The 22643-nt window shown below is 35.5% G+C and overlaps 1 protein-coding gene across 1 annotated transcript; it reads right to left on the bottom strand.

Moving 5' to 3' along the window:
* Window positions 1-235: 235 nt before the first annotated feature.
* Window positions 236-22305, bottom strand: IFNGR2 (interferon gamma receptor 2). The gene is made up of 7 exons (XM_034435212.3): window positions 21762-22305; window positions 13984-14110; window positions 13706-13875; window positions 12133-12275; window positions 9256-9388; window positions 7564-7718; window positions 236-2319 (listed from the first exon to the last, which is right to left on the bottom strand). The coding sequence occupies exons 1-7, from the start codon at window positions 21829-21831 to the stop codon at window positions 2182-2184; spliced, it is 936 nt and encodes a 311-aa protein (XP_034291103.1). The 5' UTR covers window positions 21832-22305; the 3' UTR covers window positions 236-2181.
* Between the last annotated feature and the right edge of the window lie 338 nt (window positions 22306-22643).

The raw sequence follows: 22643 nt of genomic DNA, 5'->3' as shown, positions 1-22643 counted from the left end.
TTTTTTTTAACTTAACTGCTTTCTTGCATATTAGCATTTTCCACCAATGAGATGCCAATCATTGGCTGAGTTCAACATTAGTACTACATTTTGTGTGATGCTTAACACAAGTATTTTAAGAGTTCAGTTTTGGCTTAATACAGAGCTCCCTAATTTTAGGAGACTGGACATCAGATACATTTGGAATATTCAGTTTTAGAACTTAAAAGATAAAGTGAGAAATCTGTAATACCCATTAATCAGCCATGGTTTTAATACAGGTTCTGCATTTGATTTTATGTTTCTTCCAATAAAAACATATACATTATATACATACATTACCAGGAGGAAAACAAGAACAAATTCTTTACAATGTTATCAAGAATTTTAAGCAATTTTAATCCTTAAACAACATAAAGTACCATTAATCATAGGCTGGGTGCCCAATTAAAATTGAATTCTCACTGAAATCAAATAGCAGCATATTCACATAGTCCTTGACTTACAACAGTTCACTTAGTGACAGTTCAAAGTTATAACGGCACTGAAAAAAGTGACTTATGACCATTTTTCACACAAACCATTGCAGTATCCAGTCACATGATCAAAAATTGGATGCTTAACAACTGACTTGTATAGTTGTCAATGTGCCAGGGTGATTGCAGTGTGCCAGAGTTATGTGATTTTGCCAGAGTTATGTGATTTCTTAGTGACCTTCTGACAAGCAAAGTCAATGGGGAAGCCATATTAACTTAACCATGTTACTAAAAATCGCAGTGATGCACTTAACAACTGTGGCATAAAAGGTCGTAAAATGGGGTAAAATTTCATTTAGCAACAAAAATTTGGGGCTCAGGTCAATCTCATTGTACACATGTTGTGCTTTGACAATAAAGGTTGAATTGAATTGAATGGTCATAAGTCAAGAACTAGCTGTAGTCAGTTCCTTCTTCCCAGTATTTTCTAGGGTTTATACAAAGTAAGTTGCTTCTCTGATAGAAAATATGTTATATACAGTACAAATATAATATACATCAGAAATTCAATGCAAAAACAGTATAAAAATGTCTAAGAACTCAACATTTCCTCTGAAATCACATGCAAGTATCATGAAAACTATGAAATGATTATTTAAATTGGTAATTAAATGGGTGCCGTACAAGGTTGAACACTTCAAATCTTGCCATGATAAAGGAAGGAAATCCAAGGAAGGGACAATCTGTAGTGATTCTGGAAAAGAGAAATATAGGAACTCACCCTGCTGCAATTCTGAGTAATCTCAATGTTTATGCAATTGCCTAGAATTCTATATACAGTACTGTTTAAATAAGCTTAGCAAGAAGAGCATGGAATAACATCTTCAAATGCTGCCAGTCCAATTGATTTTTTTTAAAACAAAAAATACAACTGGACCATAGTCTGGTCTGTTAAAAGTTGGTAGGAAGTGAAATAGTCACACAAGTCACAGAAAATTACAATAATTTAAGTTGTTGCTGTCCTATGAATGTTGGAAGAAAGATCCCAATTAATAAACAGGCTGTAACTGATCCACCAGACATAACTAGTAGGACCTTCAGTCCATCATGCAGGGAAGTTCTTCTGATTCCATCCTGTTCAAGAAGAACACAAACTTATTCGAAACACATTATTCCATTCACCAGCTGTAGTTGACAGTATTCAATTTTACATTCTTAAGATTGCTTCAAATTAACAAGTTTAATAATGTAAACATCAAGCCTGTAAATTAAAACCAGGTCAAAAGTGTTGTTATGTATCTCTGATATTTAACAGCACTGAAATTTTGAATGATTTCACTAGCTAAATTTCATGTCAAATCAACTTTTCTCATCTTAGTCTACTACAAAAAGTTTTAACGAGGTAATTAATGTTGGTGTAAACTATCCATGTTGTAGGATAGGACAAAACTCTAATCATTAGAAAAATATATATGTATGAGGCAATAGGATTTGTGTTCTCCTAACATTCACACTGAAATTCTAAACATAAAGACTAAAGCTATTGAAATACTAGGACTTTCTTCTAAATGAATAAGCTTCTCTATGAAAATCAGTTTTTTAATTCACAGCGCTATGCAGATGGATGAGTGGAACTTCCTTAGAAATTCGGTGATCTTAAACAAGCAACTAAAATAACTTGATGGTAATGAATAAGATGTAAGTGATGTAAAATATTTTTCATCTGTCAACTATGTTCACTGGGAAAATTTATCAGAATCTTATCATCTTCTGCTTTGGAGGTAACTGAAATAATGTCCCAAGGGTCTTCTCCTGCAGAGTTCTGAAATTCTTCAATTGTAATCATTTGGGGGTCATTAAGATCCTGAAAAAAGCATTAGAACTGTTAGGAACCAATAAAATATATACTCATATTTGCTATGATAATATTGAAATGCAAAATAGTCAACAGAAAAGCAATTCATAACATTTTATTGAGGAAAATTCTATTGAATTAAGGGGTTTCATTCATTTCATATAAATGTTCATACAGATTTATAACTGAAATGGGATCTTGATTGTGTGTCCAATTTTATATTTAGAAAGTTCAGTTGCAATAAATTGGATTTTTAAACAAATGTTATCATATCTCAGATGTGCCAAACTTTAAAGTAATATTTTTGCTCACAGAAATGGGGCCTATTTGCAAGAAGAAAAGAAAGATGAGGGCAAGTAATCAGGCACTACTATGCCTAGAGTAATAGGAGTGAAGAAAAATGATTTATGCTCCTGGTAATTCAGATTGTTATTAGTCTCTAATTTTAACCATGCTGGAATATACCAGAAGGCTGCAAGCATATTAAACGTTGATTTATAACAGGGATCTGCAACAACTCTGGGTGCAAAAGCTAAGTGGCTTTGTATGTCATGTCAAGGATGACATTCAAGAAATGGATCAGACTCAGTTTTATTTCTTTTCTAGTCTTAACATTTGAAATATTTTAGCAAGAATAAAATCCCCAAATTAATATAGCTGTTAAAATTAAAAGAAGAAAGCTGCCGAAGTAAGATGCAGTCAAGGACCCTCTTTTCACATTTGGTAGTCTAGACAAGGATATAAGAAGAGAAATAACCATATTAAGCCTTGTAAAAGTTTTGGGGTGGAGGTTTTTTTTAATAATAATCCATTAAACTTGTATGCTGCCTGACTCTTAACAATTCTGCTGCTCACAACAAAAGAAAAAAGAATGGCAAGCACAATGAAGGATTTCACTCTCTCTCGCCAAATTATTGGGTATAGAACATTACCCTTCATGGCTTTTCTAAACAATCGCTGAGTGGGAGCCATCTAGCTCTTGTGGTAGTGGTGGATCTTGTTGGAGAGCTTACAGAGAAGGTGCATTTCCAGGATTCTGAGAGATGGCATTGTCTAACTGAAGGAACTGAGAGTGTACCTTCTGTGCAAGATCTAATCAGCTGGACAGACGTTATGGGAGCAAGCAGTCCCCCAACTAACTAGGCCTTAATGTTATGTTTTTAAGGGGTGCATGGAGATCACAAGCTTCTGGTATACTTAACACTTTGCCCTTAATCCTAATGCATAAAAAAGGTCAGTTCTACTCATTCTGAGTGCTGGATCTAAGATCCTAACAAGTCTTTTTGTTTGTTTGTTTGTTTGTTTGTAAACCTAATCTATGCAACCTTAATCTTTGTTTTGGAATTGCCTTTTGTGTTTTTAAAAATGATATTTAAATAAATACATTCACTTTTATTAATTCATATGTCTGTTCTACTTCAATATGGTTTGTACTATTTTTATATCAATATTTACTTACAATTCTTATGGCATTATATATAGATTATATAAGAATAAGTTCTATTTTTTTTAAAAAAATGTTCTTGGTATGCTCATTCGTAGTCCTTATACTTCACTGCTGGAATCTAATTTTTAGATTCTCAGTTCTCTTATGTTTGTCTATAAATGAAATATAGGATTGATCTTGATAAATAAAATAAACTTTAACCAAATACACTGTACAGTAATTTACAATGAAAGCACTATAATGACACTTGAGGCATAAAAGGACTTGCAAAATAAATAAATAATATACCAGGGAAAAAAATTCAGGAGTAAATCCAGATTGCAATTACTGTACGCTTTACATTTGATTAGTTCCCATTTACTGAAAAATACTAGCTGACTCAATATTAAGCAATTTCCATCTAACTGTTTCCACAAAAAAAATCAAGAATTAGTCAAATAAAGAAAATCTAGAATTAATCAACAGTTATATGCAAAAGTCCCAACGTCCTCATTAAATTAATTGTTTCAAGTGGACAAAACCTGATACAACATTTACATGAAACAAACTTAATCACAGCAATTTTGACAAAGTAACCCCCTGCCTTTGGAATGCAGATTCCCCCTAAATCAGTGGTTCTCAACCTGGGGGTCGCGACCCCTTTGGGGGTGGAACGGCCATTTCACAGGGGTCGCCAAAGCCCTCTCTCGCCCCCCCCCCGCCTTCACTCACCCTCACTCTCTGCTCTGTTGGATCGCCGGCCGTTTGCTTACCCCGCCCACTCCCAATCTATTGCTGCCTCCTGAGTCCCAGCTGACGGCTAGAGGAAAAAAAACTGTTTAAATTCTTGCCGCGGGGCTTCAAAGGGCCGCCCTATAGCCAGTGGTGCAGCCAAACTGCTTGTTAAATTGCTGGCTTGCCCCGCCCCTCCGCACCACTATTTATTGCCAATAAATAGTGGTGGGCGAGGGGCGGGGGAGCCAGCAATTTAACAAATGGTTCGGTGTTTTTTTGTAATTTTATTGGCCCGCGGAGCTTCAGCATAGGCTAATTAGCCCTTCCTTAGATCGGCTCCCGACTCTCAGCTGATTTGCTCTCAGCTGTTTTGCTCAGGGCTCTGCTGCTTGCTTGCAAAGAGTGCAGATTTTTTCCCCCCTATCTATGCTGAAAAATGAAACTGAAAGTAAAAGCCTGCTTTACTGTTGCTGCAACTTGGGAATTAGGCAGGCAGATTTCTTTTCTTTTTCCTCACCAAAAAAGGTAGGTGCAAACAATGGGAAATTTAGGGCAAAAGAGGAGAGTTCAAGATTTTAAAACACAAAAGAAAAAAAAGCTCTATTTAACTAGGGAATTGTAATAATTGAGATACTATTAATTGTATATTGTGTTGAAAGCAGAAATGGTTAAGTTGTGGTTTGGAGGAATATATGGGGGAAATTATTTGGTTTATTATTATTGGTAAATATAATTAATTGATTTGTAAGAAATTGGATTGCATGGAAATAATTGGAATATTCATGTTCATATTGATTAATATACAAAAAAGGTGGTTATATAACTGATTTATATTACAATGTGGAATTTATTTTAAACAACTGTAATATTACATAATTAACCAATGTGAGAATGGATATAAAAATAGATGACAATGGGAAGGGGTATAATATAGAATAGAAGGGAAAAATTGAATTTGATTAAGATTAGAGATGAGGATGAAGGGTAATATTGGTTTTTTACAAAAATAGATGAGGAATAAATATGGCAAAAAGGAAATATAGAAATTGTAAATTTAATTGAAATGACTAAACACTGTGTTGGAAGAAATATCCTTCTGGGTTCTGCTCCAAGTGGGGAAAAAGACACTGGAAACATGGAGACTGCTTGGAAAGATTGTTTAATGGTGGACAGGATCACATGGCTTGAGTTCCTGAACAGAAAAGGGGCAGATACAGTAAATCCTCTGGTTTTTATGCTCTCTCTGGCTCTGCATTTCTTGGGGCCCCGAAAGAGTATCCTGATTGGTTGTCAGACTCCCAGGGGGTGGGGGGTCTTAGCTAGCTTTGCTGGCTGATGGTCACATGTGCTTCCCAGGTCACATGTGGTGAGTTTCTGTTGCTAGATGGGTAGAGGGCTAATCCTATCTTTATTGGATCTTTGGCAATTCCTACTATGGCTCTGCCTGAAGGAGGTAGATCTTTGTTATGTAGAATAGACTGGCCCAGGCCTTAACGGCCCATTGACAAAGGGTGGGGGCAGGAAGATGGGAGCTGCTTCCAAACATGCTTATTCCAGGGAAATATAATATTCTGCCTTTTTCATATTTCCTAAAATATTTCACTCTTCCAGGAAAGGGGTGGGTGCTAACTTCCTACAAAAGAAAATACATTGTATGTTTGTATGTGTGTTTCTAATTATTGCTATTTATTCATATTTGTTCTCTTTTATTCTTTAAAGTTTAACAATTCATTCTTTATCTTAATATCTTTATATTTGTTTGGGGTTGGCTTTCTTCCCTTTCATCTTTTTTATTGTACAGCAATCTTTCTCCTCAAACCTACCACCTCTCTCTTTTCTTTCCTTCTTACTTTCTCTTCCTCCCCCTCTCCTTCTCCTCCCTACTTCCTCTTCCTTTCTCCTTCTCCTCCTCTCTTCCTCCCTCTCTTACCCTCACTCCTACTCTAATTTCCCTTCCCTTCCTTCATCCCTCTCTATTGCTGTATCCTTTTATGCATATGGACTACTCAGAGGGCTGAAAAAGTTATTTTTGACTGGTCCTCACACTTTTGACCAGTCCTCGAACTTAGGACTGTCCTCACATTTTACGTTTTTGCTCTATCTTGTCACCATGGTGAAGAGAAGCAGTTGTGAAATGAGTGACATGGTTGTTAAGAATGCTACAATGGGCATAAATGATGACCAGTCATAAGTGCGAAGACCGGTCAAAAGTGCGAGGACCTGTCAGAAATCACTTGCCCTCTGGGTAGTCCTTTTGTGCATATGGACTACTCAGAGGGCTGAAAAAGTTATTTTTGACACTTTTGATCAGATCTCGAATTTACGACTATCCTCACATTTTATGTTTTTTGCCCTATCTTATCACCATGGTGAAAAGAAGCAGTTGTGAAATGAGTGACATGGTTGTTAAGAATGCTGCACGGGCATAAATGTGAGGATGGTCATAAGTGTGAGGACCAGTCAAAAGTGCGAGGACCTGTCAGAAATCACTTTTTTCAGCCCTCTGAGTAGTCCATAAAAACATAGCCATGGCCACCTGGTCACATGACCAGCTAGCCACGCCCACCCAGTCACATGACCTCCAAGCCACGCCCACAAAATAAGCCACACCCACAGAACCGGTAGTAAAAAAATTTAGAACCCACCCCTGGTTGGGGGTCACCACAACATGAGGAACTGTATTAAAGGATCGCGGCATTAGGAAGGTTGAGAACCACTGCCCTAAATGATCCAGCCTCACTGACATATTTATAACCAATCACGATTTCTGTTTAATCCATGATTGAAAATCAAGGTTTAATGATAATGTTCAATTAATGGTGTACTTCCTTTGTTTTCAACCTGCACCATTACCTTCAGATCACAATCACAGCAAACATAATGTGTAGGGGTCAGGGTGCAAAGACTGCATGGTTCTGGCTAAAAGAAGCTGCAATGTTAAATTAGAAGAAAAGGTCCCACCATCATATGTTAACATGTCTCAAGTCCAGCTATGTCTGAGTTTGCTACGGAATAAAGGATGTAAATGTAATTGAATTCCAGATATAGTTTACTACAATCAGACATTATTGCAAGTCAGCAGAAATACATACCTCTGCATAGTGTGATGGTATTGTTAGAGGAGGTTGCCAAAAGGACTTAATTATATTTTGATACTTCCGAAAAATCATTAACAGGGAAAATACCAAAGCTACTATTGCAAACACAGATATAAGTATCAATATGTAATAGAGCATTCTTGTTCCCTCTGAAAAAGAAAGAGACATTGATATATTATTAACACATTGAAAGACACATTTGCTACAAAATGGCAGAAACATACATGAAACAAGTTATCAGTTTGTTGGATTACAATATAGTAATACACTACAATGAAAGTTCAGAAAAATGGTACTATACTATCTTGTCTACTAATGAAGTTTCTGTGCAGGAAGTGAAGTGCCAATATAGCTGGTGAAAAATATGCAGGACATAGGGCCATAAAAAGCTATTAGAACAAATTGAATGTGGGTTCCTGAACAGTGTTGAGTTATAGGTACTGTTGGTTGGAGGTTAGATTATTAAATAGAAAGAAATCCCTGGGGTGCCATGGCGAATATAGATAGATGGGTAGATCAATAGATAATAGATGATAGATAGATAGAGACAGACAGACAGACAGACAGATATTTGAGAAATAGGAGAAGTAATTCCTTCTCATACAGTGAAACATGCCTCATTACTTTTCCTTTTTTTAGTTAGGTTTAGGAACAATCCCAGTGAAATAATCTACAAACATGAACATTATATAGAGGGATACTGTCAAAATGCAGTACATTGTGTTTTAAGAAATCGTAACTTTTCATCTTAATCCGATGATTCATGGCAAAGACTTGATTTCTACAGAATTCAAGAACAAAAATTTAAACCCCAAGAAACTGAAGAGAAGAAGGAAAAGGACTAAAGGACAAGACAATACAGTACTATATGGACCATCTGAGATACCAACATCAATTTTCCACTTGAATTTAAGTGTACTTCATCTAGAAAGCTGTAATGAATTGTTCATTACTGCTATAATCTCAACTAGCATCTTCAGTTAATTTGTATTAAGGTTTATGTTTCAGTAAAAAAAAAAGACCTTGAGTGGCTTACACGCTTTGTTACAGTACAACTTTCCAGCACAATTTTAATCTGGATAATCAAACCACAAGTGCTATAACAGTGAAATCATAATCATAACCAATATACAGCCATACTCCTGTTGATACAGGAAAAATCAGGTACTTCCTCTTCAGGACCGACACAATATTCACCCATCCTGCAGAAGAATCTGGTCTTGATCACTTTATAAAACAGCAGAAATAAGGACTATCCTCACCTCTACAGAGATGCTATTTCATAGGAGTAGGGCTGACCCAGAGAAGGATCTCTGATATTATTTAAAGGCTGAGATGCAAAGAAACCTCAACAAAGAGGCAGAGAAGATGTGATGAGATATGGGACATGTGTACTCAAGAAGGAAGAATGGATATTTGAGGCCAATCCTCACTGGTCACTTCCACTCCTAATCTTGTCTTAAGGCCAGGTTATGTTACTTCTACCAATACTGATCCTGGCCACTGTTTTTGAATGGCAGGCCAATTATAATAAATCTCTAACCTATTATCATATTAGACTGGTTTGTATTTCCAAGATCTGGTTGATGAGGAGAATTTGGCATCAGTCATGTTTCCATGGCAGGAGAGATGATTTAAACAAAAAATATCTACATAATTATACATCAATTAAATAGTAATACATACCAGTAATTGTAGTCATTGCACAATAAATACCACTTTTTTCTCCTTCGCGGTTATACAGTCTTGCTTGTATCCTAAAGCAATATGTGGTGCTTTCCTTTAGATTCTTAAATCTGTGTACAGTATTCATGATTAGCTGTAGAATAATTTAAAAAGCCAGTTAAAACATTATTATATAGCTCCTGTTATTCAAATTACAGTCCTTTCATATTAATTTAGAAGTACAGCTGTTTTAATTCATGGTAGGTTCATTGTAGGTGTTTATCTGCAATACTTTGGATTCAATCTAGGGATAGGCAATCCCTAGCCCACATGGATCCCCCAGAATCCTATTCTTGGCCTTCAGGTAGCTCTCAGTAGATACAGCCAACATTTTTGTTATGTGGTAGAATCACAATTATATCCAATATTTTTAATTGGAATGGGGGAGGGGTGAATTTAAGGAGCACTGACTTTGTTTTGCAAGATTTGAGGTACTCCTTTGCCCATTTAAAAGATAGATCTGAAAAATTTGGCTTTAATTTTCCTAATAAAGGTACAATGCCTCCTGAAGCCCTCAGGCAGAACAAAAAGATAGTATGGGGCTCCCAGATTGAAAAGATTACCCACCCCCAAATCAAGGATTTTTGTGGAACTATCTCCAACATTTTTTGTGACTGCTGAAAACTTATATTCCAGAATATCTAAAATAACTACTTTTAAATTCTAAGCAATTTGGATAAAGGAAGCCCAGTATCACTGCTTAGCATATAGTTGATCATAAATAGCCTAAGGATTTATAATATGTTTGTTATCCCCAAAATCAAAGGTGCTCGAAGGGCTGCTATCCCATCTATGCCTTTTGTAACATAACTTCTATTTTCTCCACTTTCCATGCCACATTTGCTATGGCTTTCTATAAAAGGTCACAGCAGGTAGTAGCACCTTGTCAACCACATCCAATCTCAGAAAAATAAGAAAGGTTGGATTTGGTTAATAGTCCAGATAAGTAAGAAAAAAGTTCTAAAACAGTTGCAGGGACAAACTTTTTATATTATAAAAGCAACGTGGATGTATTGAATTTGAGGTAGATTTTCCTTTGGACAAAACTTCAGAGGTTTGTGGGCCTCTATCAAGGAATGAAAGCTGATCTCTAAATAATTTTAAGTTTTAAAAAATCTTGTTATACAACCTAGTGTGATCATCCCACCTAGATAAGAAGAAATTCTGTAGATAGTTGGAAAAGCTTTAGTAACATCTAGGCTGTTTATAGATTATGAAAGATGTGAGACCAATTATATGAAAAATCAAGTGGTCAGTCATATATAGGTAAGTAGCCACAGAAATTGAATAAATAAGTAAAACCTCCCAGCCTCTGCCTCCTCCTAATTCTTATCATCATCACCTTCATTTATTAAATTTATCTAAAGCATTTATATAGCCACCCATCTTCCAACCAATGCTACCAGTAGTAGGCATTAATGAAAAATTAAAAGATATATAAAATCAATTTAAAACTATAAAAGTCAACCAGTTAAACATTAAAACATTAAAAATAACAAATGTGTACACTGATCAAATTCCAGTGACTCTGAGACTCTTTTTTCTCTCCTAATGGTGAATCAATCATATATTCAGTATGTTTAAGTCTACTGTTTTGGAAAAGGATTAGTTCTTCTAAAAATTTACCCCATCTATGAAGCTAGATTTATTTTCCATGGACCAGCTAATCTCATTTTCTATTATTATTTTTAAAATATCCAAACAAATCCCATTAGAATAATTTTAATACTTTTTATGCATTTAAAATACATCTTTTTAATCTATGTAATCAAAGGTTGTGAGGGTAGTCATGGGCAGGCCTTTCTTTATTTCTTCCTTAATATCTGTAAGGCATTCTGTATTGTATTCTCTCTCTCGCTCTCTCTCTCTCTCTCCCTCTCCCTCTCCCGTCTCTCTCTCATCTATCTATCTATCTATCTATCTATCTATCTATCTATCTATCTATCTATCTATCTATCTATCTCCTACCTATTTATTTTTTCTTATTTCTAGATTGCCCTTCTCCCTCAAAGAGGAACTGTAGGCAGTATAGGTGTTCAGCATAATATTGGCATATAAAACAATATATAAAATTAAACTGATAAAATTTAATTAAAATTTTAAAAGTTATAAAAATATAAAATTCCAAAAAGACAAGAAAATTTCCAAGAAGGCAATTTAAATTTATTTAAATTGGTTGATGGAGGCAGAAGGAGAGTTCTCATGACACCAACCAGCCCCATGACTGCACTGTCCTTTGTCCCCATCCCCCACAAGGCTATTGAGTCATGGAGGCCACCTCATTTCTGGGGGAAGTATATTCCATAATATGGGGGCAACAGCAAAGAAGGCTCTCTTTCTAGATCCTGCCAGTCAGAATTCTTTGACTGACAGGATCTGTAGCATACTTTCCCTGCTTGCCTGATTATATCTTGGTGATCACTGATGATTTTCTTCACCCAGGTCCACCCTGTATAAATACAGTATTTGATGGTTTCTCCATTATTTAATGACAATGATTTATATTATGCAGTGGCCCCCAACCTTTTTGGCACCAGGGACCAGTTTTATGGAACACAATTTTTCCACAGACTAGGGGAGGAGGAGATGGTTTCAGTTTTGCTTGCTCACATGCCACTCATCTCCAGCAGCCTGGTTCCTAATAGTCTGTAGCCTGGGGGTTGGGGACCCCTAATCTAATGTATTTGTTTTTATTACTGAATCTTAAGAATGTTATTATAAATTGTTTTGACCTGCAACAGTATGGGTAATGATATAAATAAGAGATTAACATATTTATTCAAATGTTTCCTAATAATTCTTATATTATCAGCTTGTCAAGGAAAGGCAAGTACTTACTGATTTATCTGCTGAATTCTCCCAATAGATTGTATAGTCAAATGAAGAGAAATTACTTCTTTTCTCAAAGGGAGGCAAGAAACTTATAAGAATTGAATTAGCTTCTGAGGTTACATTTATTTCTCTTGGAGGTCCTATAATGGCTAAAATGAATAAACAAACACCATTATTTTAACCAAACATCATGTCTCCATTATTTTAATCAAATATGCATAAGAAACTTGTGCATGAACTATGTTAGTTCATTTTAATGCTTGAGAGTATTTGCATTCAAAAAGAAATGCTTGCTTGCAGCATTTTCTGCCACTGTCATTTGAATACATAGAATAAACCCCACAGTTCATCTAGGAGTTGAAGGCAACATAAATGGGAGACCCCTGTGAATTGAATTTAGCATTTTCTGCTGTAGTCTGCATTAACATCTATGCAACACTGGATCATATCTTGTATGAAAGAATTTGGTACTTTCTAATAGTACTGGATCTAGATTTTAAGTTTATTTTTCACCATAAAAGCTTGCTGGGTGACTCAGAATAAATCATCCAAAAGGTTATTGTTGTGGAAGTGAAAAGTAGAGAGGTGTATGCTACACAGGACTCCCTGAGTTTCTGAAGGAAAAGTGGGATATAAATTTCACAAAGGATCAACCAAAACCTAAATAATATTATAGAAGACATGATGACAAGAGAAGCAGCAGCAATAATGGGAAAAATCCATATGCCTTTATTTGTATAGAATATTCAAGATAGGCTAATTATTCACATAATACTACATCATACGTGCTTCTGACAAATGATGAAAATCTTAAAATTCCATAATGCAATGGTTATGACATCATCTAAAATTTTCTTACATAGAGGATAGTGTATCATTGAAGCACATAAATATTTTTCTTGGGCTGAAATGAAATTTACAATTCTGCTTATAGCATACATTTATGAATAGCTGTGTATTGTTATGATAAATAAGTCTCATTCCTTTTTTAAAAAAACCTTATTGACAAGTTTTTATGAAAGAGTCAATTTCATAAAATGCCTCTGGATCTTAGTTTATAAAAGCTGATGATGCCACTATAAATTACTGTATTTTTCAGACTATAAGACGCACCTGAGTATAAGGCACACCTTAGTTTTTAGGGAGGAAAATTAAAAAAAAGCTGATTGGGGGTGGATTGGCCTCCCAGAATACCCCCAATCAGTTCCCAGAGGTGAACTTTAGCAACAGATTCGTTGGTGGTGAGCTCTGTGCCTTGCTTTTTTTTCAGCCTCTGAAACCTCTGTTTGAGAGGCTTTTTTTCAGCTTCTCAAAGGGAAAAGGCTGGGCGGGGCTACATTCGGACTATAAGACACACCCAGATTTTTACTCTCTTTTTGGGGGTAAAAAGGTGTGTCTTATACTGCAAAAAATACAGTATTCAGTCTCTGAGACAAAATCAAGACTTGGTATTATCGTATAGGCCCTATCTTTTGTTCTATTGCCCAGTTTTCACTTTCACATATGAAATGACTAAAAGAAACATATTTAGTCAAAGGCTTAATTAATCAATAAACAACAAGTAACAAATAAAACATACTATCTTGTTTAGCAACAAAGGAAGATGTTTCAGTCCATTCAGATTTTAAGTTGCCTTCTTCAGCTCTAACACGCAAAATAATTTCAAAAAAATCATTGATAGACTGAAAATCACATTCAGGTTTTGTGATATCTTTGCAGTTCACTTTTTTCCATGTTTGGGTATAATTTCTGCAATATAATAAAAAGACAGTAGAATTCCTTAGTGGTGAAATTTGAATGACAACATATGATAAAGAATAGAAATTTATATTTGATATTTGACAACTGTTTACTTACAAGCGACGCTGAACGCTGTAAAACACCGGACCATTGATTCCCTTAACTGGAGACCAGCTCAATACATTCTGAAAATTATATGACTTAATTTTCAAATTCTGTGGTGGTGGTAAGGAGAAAGAAAATCCTAAAAAGGCAAAGAAACAAGAGACGCTAAAAAGAATAAAAACATAATATCCACAATTCACCATGCTCCAAAACACTTCAATGGTGAGGTGAGTTGCCCATTACTGATGCAGATATAATACTGTATGCTGGAGAGCAATAACTAAGCTTATTATCAGTGTGCCAATAGCCTATGAACTCTTATTGCCATATTTTTATACCATACTATTTCTGGTGATTCAAAGCAGTTTACATAAAACATCTTAAAATTCCCAATAATTACAAATGCAAACCTATTTGAAGCCTATCAGGGTAATTTCCACTGTTTTGTAAAACACAAACAAAACTATCCTTACTTCAATGTTAAAGTATCCATTACTCCCTTAATCTCTCATGAAGTGGAAATCTAGAACAGCCCCTCTCAAGGTGCATGCATGGGGGAGGGACAAGAAGAAGCTACCATGGGTGCCAAGATTAAAGTCAATTAATTTAATTGAGTTCCAATTAGTGTTAGAACTGTCACAATGGTAACTTCGGACACCTTTTCCAACTTGAATTCTGGAGATAGAGAGACTGAAGAGAGAGGGCGTTGGGAGGTATAGATAGAAGGATAGATCCAAAAGAAGGATGGAGACTTCGGCAGTGATGTCATGGTGTAGTGGGATGAACGAGCGGGGCTCCGCTTGTTCGTACCTGATTTTTCATGTTTTTGAGGCTTTTTCGGCAGGTCGGATCTTGGAGAGATTGACCACGTGGAGGGGTCCCATTAGGGTTCGTACAAGGAGTAGTACGAGCTCCCATTTGGCAGGAGGAGCCCTCTGGATATACATGGAAGAAATCTGCTTGATAATGGCAGATCCAGAGGCGTGACGGCCCGATGATTGGTACAGGGAGAGAACAGTGGAAAGCGGCTTGAAGAACCAGTGAGAGGAGATTTAAAAGAGACAGAAAGTGAAAACTCTCAAGGATTATAAAAGGACTTGTGACAGAAGCAATAAAGTGAGTCTCCAAGAGGGAATTGAGCGGCAAGTCGGCAGTGGGAGCAGAGATCATGAGCTGTCAAAAAGGGAAAAAAGAGTGACTGTGTGAGCTGTAGCTAACAAGTGGATTGGGCATTACTAGAAAGAAATATTTATTGTTTGGGACTGTTTCTGGGGAAAAAAAAGAGAAAGTGTTGGTCATGCTGGATGTGTTGGAGGTGACAGATTAGAAACTGTGTTACAGACGACAGAGGTGACTAGGCAATTTTGATTAGAGTAAAGAAGACATTTTGGAGGAAGAGCTGGAAAAAAAAACCTCAGGCGCAGGACTGAGAGAGAAAGAAGAAGTAAAATAGAAGATATTATGAACTTAGACAAGGACATATAATGTCAATCTACAAATCTACCAGTCAACAAGAAACTTTGGTGTTAGTAAAAAATTAATTAAGGAAAAGATTACAGAGTAATAAGTAAGATTTACATAACAATATATTTATGTTTATATACTTGCTGAAATATTCATTGTATTTATAATCAGGTACTCATTTATTTTTTTGAAACATTTATAACTTATATGAACCCATATTAACCTTTGTTGACTCTTAGATATCGTGATATATAGTTAATTTAATTGTAAGACAAATAGACAACATTGGAGAGTATTGGGACGTTGTCAGGAATACGAGTGAACATAATTATGTTACTTTTTCATAACATTTACAATTTTTAATATTTTATAATATTTATATATCATTGTAGTATTATAGAAATATATTTAAGACTGATAACTAATTGAATCTTAAGAAAGGAGTATAGTTAAGAATTACTTATTAATATCTATTTATCTGTTTATCTATTTATTTATTTGTTTACTTATTAATCATTAGTTAATTGTTAATTATTAATTAATTAATTAATTAATTGTGAGAAACTGGTAGTGAATTAATTAAGGTTTATATTAAGAGACAAGTGGAGATGTTATATCTCCACTTGTCTCTTAATATAAACCTTAATTAATTAAACCTTAATTAAACCTTAATTGTATGGAAAGAATTTAGAGGAATTAAGGAAGGATAGTGATTGAAAGAGAGGAATAGAAGAACACGGTTGATTATATGGTACTGTGGAAACATTTTTTAAAAAATATCAAAATGACAAGTACAATTTCCCCCTCAGGATTAAGATCTGCGGAAGCTGGGTTGAGAGGTGAAAAATCTGGTTCTACCATTAACTTACAGAAAATGCAGTCAACCCTACTAGCAATACAGGAAACAATGTTAAAAATGCAGGCGGTTATGACAAATAATCATGAAGACATTAAGAATGAGAAGTAAAGGGGGAGATACATAAACTAGACGACAAAATAGATACAATGCAGGAGATGATAACCAAAAATAAACAAAAGATAAAGTTGGTATAGGTTAAAACTGATCATATGGAAAAAAAATTAGACATAGCAACAAGTAAAATGGTGGCAGAACATAGGGAATTGGAAACAGCTATAATAAATTTGGAAATAGAAAAATCAATGTTTTACCTTCGCTTTCAAAATATTGTGGAACGTAAAGAAGAACAACTCCCCAAACAAATGGCTGAACTCCTGGCGGAACCATTACAAAAAAGTAAACAGGAGCTGGAAAATGAAATTGACGAAGCATACAGGATTCATATGAATTATGCACGGAGAAATAAACTTCCGAGAGAAGTTCATGTTAAATTTGTGAGGAAAAAAAACAAGGATGAAGTATATACCAAAACAAGAGAAGACCCTGATGTATAACGGAAAGGAGATCATAGTGTTAAAACAGATCCCAAAAAGAATAAGGGAGCAGAGATGAAGTTACCACTTTCTTTCCACACAGTTGTTAAAATATAGAGTGATGTTCCGATGGCTCATCCTGGAGGGGATGCTAATAACATGGCAGGAGAAGAAATTCCGGATTGACACCTTGGAAAAGGCACAGGAATTTTACGACCACTATATAAGTGGGAAGGACGAACAGAATAGTAGAGAGGAAGGAGAAAGTAAAAGCCAAGAAGATCCGATATCCGAAGAAAAAAATCATGGAACAAGAGATAAGAGACCAGAAGGAAACACAGCGTCAGGTAAGAGAAGGAGCCAGAAGTAGAGCACAGACTGAGAACAGAACAAGGAGAGGACCAAGACCAATAGATAAATAACAAGATGGAAAATGAAATAAAGATGCTGTCATTAAACATAAACGGCATCAATTCACCATTAAACGTAAACAGATACTAACAAGACTACAAAAAGAAAAGATGGATATCATTTGCCTCCAGGAGGTACACATTAGAGAAAAGCATAGTGATCTTATAAAATGTCCCAAATTAGGGGAATTACATGTGGTGCTGGCACAAAACAAGAAAAGAGGGATCGCTGTATATATAAAAGGTTGGCTAAACTCCAGAAAAATATTAGAAGAGATAGATATAATGCCAAGCACTTGGGCGGATCATAGTCCCTTAATATTAAAATGGAAAGGTGGGGGGAAAAAAGGAGATGGACCTTAGATCAAAGAATTATAAAAGAAAAATTGTACAAGCAAACAATGGAAAGGGAATTAAATTATTTCTTTAAGAAAAATAGAAATATACGACTCCACAGAACTTATGGGACACTGCTAAAGCATATATAAGGGGAATATCTATAGCGTATGTGGCGAGGAGAAATAAAGAAAAGGGAACAACAGGCGTCAATATTGGAGAATCTTAAAAAACTAGAATTAGCCCTACAGAAAGAACCCCAGAATGAGAAAATCATAGAGGAAAGAGATTTAATGAAATATAAAATTAATATATTACAACAGGAGATAATGATACAAAATATAAAATTGGCAAAACAAAATTACTTTGAAACAGCATATAAACCAGGAAGATGGTTAGCCCACAAACTGAAAAAAGAAAAAGCTAAAAAATTGATACATTTACAAGATGAACAAGGAAATTTGCATTATAAGATTGATGAGAAAAAAAAACATTATTCAAAAGTACTTTCAAACACTATATTGCCAAGAAAATATTGCAGAAGAAAACATAAAATATTTATGGGAGAGAAATTTGCCAAATGTATTAGAGGAAGATAGGGAAATGTTGGATGACAAAATTACCTTAATAGAGTTGAAAGAGGCAAGCAGAAAGCCAAAAAAATAATAAAACCCCAGGGCCAGATAGAATTCCAGCAGAATTATATAAAACATTTCAAGAATCTTTAGAAGAACTTATGTTGGAAATATATAATGAAGTACTGGAGACAGCTAAAATGCCAAACTCGTGGACAGAGGCATACATAACATTAATCCCAAAAGAAAATACAGACAATCAACACATCCAAAATTATAGGCCAATCTCGCTGTTAAATGCCAATTACAAAATTTTGGCAACAATAATGGCAGAAAAACTAAAAAAAATACTAAACAAAATTATTCATTCGGATCAAAATGGGTTTTTACCCAAATGACAAATTAAAAACAATACAAGAATTATAATGAATATATTAGAGTATTATGAGGCCCACCCTGAAAGACAATTGGCATTAATATTGGAGGATGCACAGAAGGTGTTCGACAACTTGAATTGGCAATTTCTAACTATTCAATTAATTGTGATGAAATTCGGCGAAAAATTTATAGAAATAATTAAGGCAATTTATTCAAACCAAACTGCAAGAATTATGATAAATGGAGACCTAATGGAAAGTCAATATAAATAAAGGGGTTAGGCAAGAATGCCCATTATCTCCGCTCTTATTCATTCTTTCATTAGAAGTTTTATTGACTCAGATAAGGGGAAATAAGGAAATAAAAGGGTTAAAAATTAAAAAAGAGGAATACAAAACACAGGCCTTTGCGGATGATATGTTCATAATAGAGGACCCTTTGGAAACGGGAGAAGTGCTACTACAGGAAATAGAGAAATTTGGCATAGTCGCGGGCTTAAAAATAAACAAAAATAAAACAAAGATACTCACCAAAAATCTTACGAAAGGCCCAAATAAGAAATTAGAGGAGAAATTAGGAATTCAAATTGTAAAAAAAGTAAAGTATTTGGGTATTTGGATAACAGCAAGAATATCTTCAATAAAGGAAGATAATTATTTGAAACTACTGCTGCAAATTCAAAAATATTTAGAGAGTTGGGCGAAATATAAAATATCATTGATTGGAAGAATTGCTATGATAAAGATGAATATTCTACCAAAAATTTTATATTTATTTCAAATGGTACCTATAAAATTGGGGAAAAGCTTTTTCTAAAAATTGAATAAAATTATTAGTAAGTTTATATGGCTGGGGAAAAAGCCCAGAATTAAATTAAAACTCTTACAAGATTCCAGAAATAAGGGTGGCTTTGGCCTTCCAGGTTGGGAACTTTACCATCAGGCTGCAATAATATCATGGCTCAAAGATTGGATAAATTTAAAAAATGGAAGAATACTAACGATTGAGGGCACGATTTACAGAGGGGTTGGCACGCCTTTATTTGGGAGGGAAAGAACAAAGCCCATACATATTTCCAAAGACATCAGGTAAGAGAAGTATTATTAGAAATCTGGAGGAAGATCAGAAGAAATTTTTACACAAAAGTTCCAAGATGGATATTGACGATGGAAGCCTTGGTCTACCCAATTTAATTGATTTAAATAAAATAGTAACCTATAAAGAGTTATTAGATGGACAAGGAAATTTGAGATCTAAACAAGAATTATTAGAAGAAGGAATTAAAATAGATTGGTGGCCTTATTTACAGATCCAAACAAAATATTAAAAAGTCTTAGAATTATATGGATTTCAAAATGGACAACAAGAAATGGATAAAATATTAACAGGGACAGATGAAAAGATAATTACCAAAATGTAATTACCAAAACTGTCTCCTCAAATTTAAAACTCCACATAAGTACGGCCGCCAGAATCTCATTTGCCCAAAACGGGAAACAACAACATACTCCAACAAACACAATGATTATAAAAAAAGGTGCTGGAGTGTGCAGAATCAGATAAGTTAACGATGGAACTTAAGGACAGAGAGGACATGGAACAGATGGTATGATTGGCTGGAAAAGGAATCTAAAATTAATGGATAGTGTATAGCAAAAGGGAAGATATTATAATGGGATGTTATATTTAATGTGTAGTAGGTATGTATATAAAATGTATTGATTATATGAATAAGTATGTAACAAAAAAAAATTAAATGCATATGTATATAGTTGGCTGAAAGATAAATTGGATATTACCAAAAATGCTGGTATTGGAAAGCTGAAAAAGTATAACTAAGATTTAAGGATGTAAACATTGAATAAAAACAATTTATAAAAAAAAAGAAGAAGGATTGAATCCAAATCCAAGGAAATTCTCCAACTGTCAGAATGGCATGGTTAGAAATAAATAGTTATTGCCATGGAAAGTTAACAACCTACAAATACTTTGTAAAATATAAACTTACTAGAAATATCTTGCTGAGAGAACTAAGATGATACAGTATTTTAAAACTCAAGGTTGAAAAAGAAAAAGTATTCAGAAGCAGTGAAAAAGAGGTAAAGTTCTAGTGACCGTATATTGGCAGCATTCAAGTGAAGTTTCTCCTCTCTTAACACAGACCTTCACCAAATGCTCATGAAACTTTGGAGTTCTGAGGAACACAGATTGAAAAATATTAAACATCTTTATTTAGACAGATTGTGCGTGCTAGATAATGCTCATGGTGATTTTTACTGCTTGCATGATTTTTAATTGCTTTTTAAGTAAACTGTTGTGTATTTCTTTTGTTTGTTTTTCATTTTGGGAAATTTAGCCTTACAGCATAGAGCTGAGGGAGGGAAGCTCTTCTCAAAATATCAATGCAGATTATTTTGGCAACTACATTCACTAAAACATGATGCATCAAGACAAGTAATTATAATTCATAGAGGTATATGATACATGTTATAACCAGTTCTATATCTAACACCTCATTTTTACCTACCTAATAACTGTAATCCATTGGTCAGCTTTTGTAGTCTTACTAAAATCACTCATTTATTTTGAAAGTGTCTATATAACCATTTAAAAGGTGCCAAGCAAATATCTGTATTGCTAGCATTCATAGCAATCCTACAGGTTAACTTAGTTCTCATCCCATCATAAATGTCTGTTTAAATAACAATATTCATAACTAAATAGGCTGATGATGCAGCTCTAGATCACTACCTATTTAAAAAAAACTTTACAGAGCAGTATCTCTTTTTCCAAGAAGCAGCCCGAATTTATCAAAGCTTATCAAAAGTACCCTCTGCTGCCCATAAATTCGCCATTTTTCAATCCAAACAGCCGACCTTTGCCTTTAAGACAAGCCTTCCTCTACCCTACAACTGGGAAGTCTCTGACTAGACCTTTGATTTTATAGTGAACGAGTGAGTGATTTATTATTTATTTATTTTCTTATTGCCTTGAGGAAATCGACTTGCTAAGATAAGACCTGAACTCATTAGAGTGTGTTGGAAAGAGATAGCAACCTTATTCAGATACTGGAAAATTCAGCCCATCCCTTATTTGGGATTTTAAAAACCACACAATCTACCTAATTAAAAGGCACAAGAACCTCCAGATTCCTTCTCCCAGGACCGCTCCAGCCACCCGCCAACGCTATTTTCATACACGCCTTGGAAAGTACCTCCCAGCCCCTGACAACTACCTCCGACAACCGCGGAAAGCAGCAGCCTCCAGAGGAAGAGGAACAGTAGCCATTCGCCAAGGGGTAACATGCCGTCAGCGCTTCCTCTGCTCACGCGCCTCCTGAAGGGGTAAGCAGCGATCCTCGCGGCTCGTACGCCATTCTTTGCACCCCAATATCGTCAGGCCGCGGCTGCTCCAGCTCCCGTAGGAGGCTAACGGCGACACCCTTCAGCTTCCCGAACGAGGGCGGAGGCGGAACTGCGGAGGCGGCGCAAAAGCTCTGGAACTTGCTTCCTATTCCGCCTGGCCAGAAGTTCACAGCCCCGAGGAGCAACGGGAGACGGTCGAGTGCTGATGTGGGACTTGTGGAGACTGCCTTGCCTTTCCCAGCAGCGCTCTAACTCCACGGGGGAAATGTGCGATGCCCCTGGCCTTCTTGGACTACCATTCCATGATTCCTGACGTGGCGTCCTCAGACTGATGAGAAGCGGAATTTAGGAAAGCCACCGATTCCCTGCCTTGGAATTCATTCTGGTTACGTATCTCAAAGGTGCTTTTTTCAAGTGACAACGGGACTTCCTTGTTTTTCTTGGAAGACGTTTCGCTTCTCATCCAAGAAGCTTCTTCAGCTCTGACTGACTGGTGGAGAATGGAAGGATCAAAGTCAGAGCTGAAGAAGCTTCTTGGATGAGAAGCGAAACGTCTTCCAAGAAAAACAAGGAAGTCCCGTTGCCTCTTGAAAAAAGCACCTTTGGGACAACCATGACCTGGATGACTGAGAAGCTCCATAGACACGTGGGGTACATAGTCCCTTTATTTAGCACTGATTTGCATGGATGCATTAAAATGTTTATTTGAGGCATATGTGTTTTAATTCTTTTTGTTTGAGCATAAACAGAAA

This window comes from Pantherophis guttatus, chromosome 5 (genome assembly GCF_059756535.1).
Source record: "Pantherophis guttatus breed Tessera chromosome 5, ASM5975653v1, whole genome shotgun sequence".
Taxonomy (NCBI): Eukaryota; Metazoa; Chordata; class Lepidosauria; order Squamata; family Colubridae; genus Pantherophis; species Pantherophis guttatus.
The sequence above is the reverse complement of the archived record's forward strand: the minus strand, read 5'-3'. Positions and strand labels throughout refer to the sequence as shown.